Source organism: Prunus dulcis, chromosome 2, assembly GCF_902201215.1.
Source record: "Prunus dulcis chromosome 2, ALMONDv2, whole genome shotgun sequence".
Lineage (NCBI taxonomy): Eukaryota > Viridiplantae > Streptophyta > Magnoliopsida > Rosales > Rosaceae > Prunus > Prunus dulcis.
Genome location: NC_047651.1, coordinates 7,148,897 through 7,155,503, shown reverse-complemented (window position 1 = coordinate 7,155,503; position 6,607 = coordinate 7,148,897). Strand labels below are relative to the sequence as shown.

General features: G+C 37.0%; 1 protein-coding gene and 1 long non-coding RNA gene across 2 annotated transcripts; both read right to left on the bottom strand.

The window, feature by feature from the left end:
- Positions 1 to 3,033: 3,033 nt before the first annotated feature.
- Positions 3,034 to 5,373, bottom strand: LOC117618026. The gene is made up of 3 exons (XM_034347656.1): positions 4,357 to 5,373; positions 3,848 to 4,077; positions 3,034 to 3,801 (listed from the first exon to the last, which is right to left on the bottom strand). The coding sequence occupies exons 1-3, from the start codon at positions 5,366 to 5,368 to the stop codon at positions 3,034 to 3,036; spliced, it is 2,010 nt and encodes a 669-aa protein (XP_034203547.1). The 5' UTR covers positions 5,369 to 5,373.
- Positions 5,374 to 5,391: 18 nt separating this feature from the next.
- Positions 5,392 to 6,216, bottom strand: LOC117619583. The gene is made up of 3 exons (XR_004584588.1): positions 5,952 to 6,216; positions 5,726 to 5,804; positions 5,392 to 5,574 (listed from the first exon to the last, which is right to left on the bottom strand). It is a non-coding gene; the product is annotated as an uncharacterized LOC117619583 (long non-coding RNA).
- Positions 6,217 to 6,607: the final 391 nt, after the last annotated feature.

Below are 6,607 nucleotides of genomic sequence, written 5' to 3'. Positions count from 1 at the left end.
AAACACAAAAAGGAAAAAAGCAGACTGTTATTACCCAGAAACAGAACTTCAACTTCCATGAAAATGTGGACCAAAGTGCAACCCAGACAAACACTCCACAACAGGAGCAAAATGAAGACAATACAGAGTCATTGGGATGCAAAGCAGATGATGAAATTGAAGAACCACCAGCACAAGCACCGGGATGCGAAGCAGATGATGAAATTGAAGAACAAGCAGTTGACCTTAGCAGAGACTCAATGACGGAGGGGGACACTGTTAATGTCCAGCAACAGCATCCAGACCTTGACAGCCAGGAAGAAGAATTCAACACCATTTTTGAGGACATAGTGGGTTCAATCCCAGAGTACTACAAGCATGAAATAGTCCCTACCCATGAGAAAATCCAACAGCTGAAAGAAGCAGTCGACTATTGGATTGAAAAGGCAGATACTCGAAGGGATATGATGCAGAGTGCTATAGAATCCTGCATAAAGAAAAATTCATTCATTCAACAAATATGGACAGAAAAAGAAGAGTTGGAGAAAGAAATTGAAATACTGAAAAAGCAGCTTGAGAAAGAGAAAAAAGAAGGTGCAAAATTACAAGGGGAACTTCATGCACTCAAAACAAACAAGAGACAGCTACAGGAACAACATGAACTACTTGAAGGGGAAAAGTTGTCCTGCATTGAGAGCATGAAAGAAAAAGACACTGTTATTGCCTCTTTGAAACATGTGATGGGAAAAAATTTCACACAAGGTGAACAAGGAGAAATTACAATGAAAGAACAAGCTGATAAGGAGAAAAAAGATGAGAGAATAGCAGAAGAAAGTGAATTGGAGGTGCAAGAAACTCCTAATGATGAAGATGAGAATGCTGATGAAAAAACTCCTGAAAAGTCAGTTCTCATGCAAGCGAAAGAAGTAGGAACCAGGCAGTTACGTTCTGGCATCAAAATAATCAAAGACAGAAAAGACAGAAAGCCTGCAAAGAAACCAGATTACACATACCCCGAAGCACATAAGAAAGCCCGAAAAAGAGAAAGCCAAAGCGAAGATGAAGCACCCAACAAAAAAAAGGACAAAGATACATACCTTCAGTTGCGCATGTATGAGGTCTACAACAGGCTGGATGAAAAATCAAAGAAGAATTTGGAAAATTACTGGATATCTCCATCTGATTCCGATGAGTAAGCCAATCTGTAGTAGAATTACACTGTTAATACTATGCCGTAGAACTGTCATAGAATTACACTGTTAATACTATGACGTAGAACTGTCTTGCTATTAAACTGTTATGACATTATTATTTGCTGAATTATTATTTAAACAACATTATTGTTCAGGGGCGCTTTTTACCTACACAATAGGACAGTATTGTACAAACATAACATTGAAAAGCTGATGGGAGATGATCCAATTTCTGCACTAATCATCGATGCTTATGGAGAGGCACTTAATGATGATGCGAAGCAGAAGCCTCAGAAACAAAAAAATGCATATTTGTCCGCCAATAACTATGTAAGATCACATATAATACATCAATATTATATCATCAACATAGTTACTAATCACCAACACATGACTTATGCAGATGTTTTTGCGAGGTGCTTCACACATGCTGACATATCATGCTTTCTATATGCCACTCCTAGAAAATATTGGAAGCGTTGATAGAGTGTTCATACCAATTACAGATGAGAACCACCATACGCTGCTTGTCTTTGACACCGGTGCAGCAAAATGGACACACTTCAACTCATTCAGGGGGACATCAGAACAAACTCTCGAATATTATCACAAGAAGGCAATTGTTTTGGTAAGTAAAACTGGTGATTAACACTGTTAATACATAGGACACTAAATTTAAAGGAAACTACGCACATACTTGACTATGACTATGATGCAGGTTGAGACAGCGAATATATTCCTCTGTCTTCTTAAGGAATGTGCTGCAGCATCACTGAAAACAAAACTCGTCCAAATTCCTGATTTTGATGCCAAGAAGCCGAGAGGGCTTAATGAAGCTTCAGCTAGAATGATAGCAAAAATGCTTGCCAGCAACAAACTTACACCAGAATATGCTCAGACATTGAAGTATCTGATTCGTCATGATACTACTAACTTCAAGCTGACTGAGAACAGAGAATGTCCCCAACAAGCAAACAATTCGTAAGTTACGCAATAACAGTGAAACTTTAATCCTATTCAACTGAAAAAAAATACTGAACCAACTCCTGCATGCGTATCTCTATTATGCAGCAATGATTGTGGCGTCTTTGTCATGCACTTCATGAAGCAGCTTTCCAAAGACCAACAAATAGAATCAGATTTCAACAAAGAAAAGGTCTGGGAAATGAGAAAAGAAGTCCTCATGAAAATTATGAGCAATGAAAGAAGTTGGATTTCCATCAAAGAAAGAGGAGAGAAATGCAAAGGAATGAAGTTGTAATCAAATATTTTGCAAAAATTCTTGCTTATATTGTAGTTTCTTAGGACTTGTGTAGGTTTAGAACATTGAAGTAAAGTGATTTTCAAATTCAAGTTATGTACTTATTCAAAAATCAGTTTATTTACGTGAATTAACAGTGTATGTAACCTGAAATAATGGTCTCCATAACACTAAAACAACTAAAAAGGTGAACTCCAACAAATAACAACGCACTCTCAATACAATGTTAATCCTATTTGATAGAAATAAATTGTTAATACCATGTCATAGAACTATCTTTTAATTTCAACAATGACATAAACAGTGGGTATTAAAACAGTGTTCCTTCATTTATAGATTATTCAAACAGCAGTAATGCTTAATTCATATCAAACTTCAAAACCAAAATTTCCAAAATACCAAAAATGGTACATATTATGTATTAATACCGAAAATTCAAACAGTATTCATATGCAGTGACTGCTATTTCACCGTATTAACAACTTGCATATCAATTTCTATTCCTTTCAACTATGATTGTCACTAATCAATCACATAGCACTTTAACTAGTTAAAGACTAACTACTCTCATTCAAGTCTTTATACTCCAAAACCTTTACATCAAATAGGAGCCTTGCAAGTCCTCCTATTATGACGATCACAAGAACCGCATCTCTTGCACTTCAACTGCCTTGTAGTTTCACTGCTTGACTTGAAGCGCTTTGTCGGAGGTCGTCCCGGAGGCTTTCTTGTATGCGGAGGAAGAAGAAAAACATCTCCAGCAGGAGGCTTCTCAATATCAGGTATAGGAAATATAGGGGTTGCATAAGTAGCCCTATAAAAGTCTGCCTTGTAATACTCATCAACAAAGTTATACAAACATAACCCGGAATGTTGGATAACTTGAATCGCATGCTGACACGGAAACCCAAGCAATTGCCACTGATAACAGGAGCAAAACCTCTCGTCCAAATTGACCATAACACTCAAATCAGCATGAACTTCAAATATAGATTCACTCGCGCGACATATCCTCCAATGACGACCCTTTGCAGCTAAATTCTTCAACTCATCCTCAATAACCGGACACAAAACACTACACCATTTCTCGGATGCAAGCTTCCTCCTAGAAATCATCTCCATCATTTTGACCCTAATAGTGTCAATCATCTCATAAATTGGAAGCCTACGCACATCCTTAACCCATGAATTAAACGACTCGGACAAGGCATTACTAACCTCCCCATACCTCTTTCCCGGAAAAAATGCATTAGCAAAATTTTGGACAGGGAGATCAGCCAAAAACTTATCAATTATTTTTGAACCGCCATCATCTCTTAATTTTTTCAAAATATCTTGATATTCCTCAACAGTCGGTGCATACAACAACTTACAAAAAAAGCCATAAAATATGATCCTTGAAAGAGGAACCAACAGAATGCGGATACTTCTTTTTCAAGTTCTCTTTCAAATGATATAGACAAAAACCATGGGCAGAAGCAGGAAAAACAGTCCTAACAGCATCGATAATAGCACCATGCCTATCAGAAATGAATGTAAGTTGCCTACCTTCATCCACCAAAACTTCAGATATCCTTTGCAGAAACCATCTCCAATTGTCAGAAGTTTCACCGGATACAATAGCAAAGGCAAAAGGGAATACCTCTACAAAAAACAGAGAAATATATTAGTTAGTTTGAACATTGCAAGAGCTAACAGTGTTACCACATGAAGCAGAGTAAAACTACAATGCATAAAAATACTCAGATGCAGGGTATGAACAGTATAGAAACTGTTCATACCACTCAATGGAAGTCAACAAACAGTATGACAATTGTTCATACCACTAACTGGAAGTCAACAACTACAGCATTTACATTTGCATACCTATACTGTTCATACTACTCAATGGAAGTCAACAACTAAATCATTTACATTACATACCTTTATTCCCATTCTTTGCAGTAGCTCCTAGAAGAGTACCCTTGTACTTGTTTGTAACGAAAGTACCATCAATAAACAGCATAGGCCTACACCATCGAAAACCATCAATGGAGGCCTTATAACATATAAAGATCCGCTGGAAACGAGAACCATCCTCGCCACAGTCAAGCACACAATGAGACCCGACATTGCTGGCCTTCAAAACATCAACATACCAAGGCAGGTGAGCATAAGACAACTCCTCATCACCATGTAACTCCTTAGTAGCCGACTCCTTCCCATACCACGCAACATGATAAGGGACATCCAATCCATAATTTTCTTTCAAATCAGTAATTAGCTCAATAGGCCTTACCAAAGGATTGCTACGAACTTTATCTTTGACAATTGAAGACACCAAACGAGACCCCATTGCCTTATTTCTCTTCTCACGGATCAAACCACTACAACTGTGTACATTATTTAAATTCTTAATATAGAAAAATCCATTTACATTAGACTTAACAGCATGCACATTCCACTCACAGCCATTTGATTCCTTCTTAGCACACACAGCAGTAACACGACGAGGCTCATTCTTCAAATACTTCATCTTAAAACCATTCTCAATCGCGTACTTAGCCAACTTATCACGGAATTCACAAACTCCACCCTCAAACTTCTGACCCTCATGAGTAATATAACCCTCCCAATCAGTAGACAAATATTTACGCCCTCCACAACTACCATATTTGCCTAAATATTCATTTCCAAACTCACTGCTAATACCATCAAAATCCATACTCAAACAAGAAGAAGAAGCAGCACTTGAATCAACAATACTACCAGTTTGACTTGAATCTTTACATGTATCCTCATCTTGTGCAAAACTGTAATTGTTAGGAGCAGACTCCAACAAAAAAGGAGAAGCAATCATGTTCGTATTAACAGTTTGAACATGATTCACTACAGCCTTATCCCTAACAGCAATGTGAATTAATTGATCCTTCATCAGTCCACATAACATAAACATGATTTTCAAATCATCGTCCGATTCCAACAAACAATTGGAGCAATCCATAAAAGAGTACCTCAACTCAAAATGACCTAACTTAAGCTTAAACCTACTACACAACTCGTTGGACAACCAATCAAAAGTAGTAGTTGAAGACAAAATAAGCATTAAAGTTCCAGCACCATAGGTGCACTTCGCCACTCTCGAATCATCCATATATATCTCTACAAAAAAACAACAAACAAAACAAAAATGACTACTAGTAATAACAGTGGATGCCGAGTGCATTAACAGTGAATTATAGTCGACTCAAAAACCAATAGCGCATAAACAGAAAAAACACGAATATACTCAGATTCAACTGAAAAAGCATACCTCAATTAAATCGAATAACACAAATTTTTCACCACAGCTCAAACCAAAACACAAGAGCAAATCCACAATCAAAACGAATCTGAAATCAATCCAAATTATAAACAAAAAGAAACGAAAACCTAATCAGCAACTTAATTAATCGAGCATCAAATCACCAAAAAGCAGACTACAATATAATCGAATACCTCCAAAAACGAATATGAATTCACAAGAAAAAATCGAATACCTCAAAAATCGAAGATCACAGATCTCACCAAGCTCCAATCGAGTCTCATGCAGCGCATATCAATCCAAAAATCACCAAATCAAACAAGAAAGAAAAAGAAATTGAAGCAATAGAACTCCAATCTACGCCATACTAAGCTCAGAAGAATCGAAAAAGAAGATCTGGAACCACATCATACTGAGCTTCGTTCGAAGAGGTGAACGAAACTCGTTTCGTTCAAAGAGATGAACGAAGCTTCCTTCGTTCGAAGAAGTGAACGAAGCTCGCTTGGAATATTCGATCTGTTGAGGCTGCCAAACAGGTTTCTGTTACGAGGTCACCAAATTTCAAGAAATTCCTATCCTAGCTGGCGAGTTTTGGGCATGTTTCAAAATATTCGAACCAAAAGGTCAAAAACGTAATCTAACATAGAAAATAAAATACAAAAATCGACAGCTTTCTACAATTGGGTGTGTTTTGGGTGTGTTTATATGTATTAAATCATGTAGGGTATATTTATAGTTTCATGTCTACAATTGGGTATTTCACTAATTTTGTAAAAATACAAACATTATCCTTTACAAAATATTGAAAGTTCTTCAGATAATAACAAGCTCCTCTATCATGCAGCCAACAGGTCAAAAACAAGTCAACCTCTAATCTGAGCTAATCTGGAA

Bases quoted from the DNA above. Each gene is read 5' to 3' on its own strand.
- LOC117618026 (XM_034347656.1), bottom strand. From the start codon at position 5,368: ATGTTTATGTTATGTGGACTGATGAAGGATCAATTAATTCACATTGCT. The intron at 4,078-4,356 runs GTATGTAATGTA...TGTTTTTTGTAG, and splicing joins TGCAAAGAATGGGAATAAAG to AGGTATTCCCTTTTGCCTTT. The intron at 3,802-3,847 runs GTTGGTTCCTCT...TTTTTTTGTAAG, and splicing joins AAAAGAAGTATCCGCATTCT to TTGTTGTATGCACCGACTGT.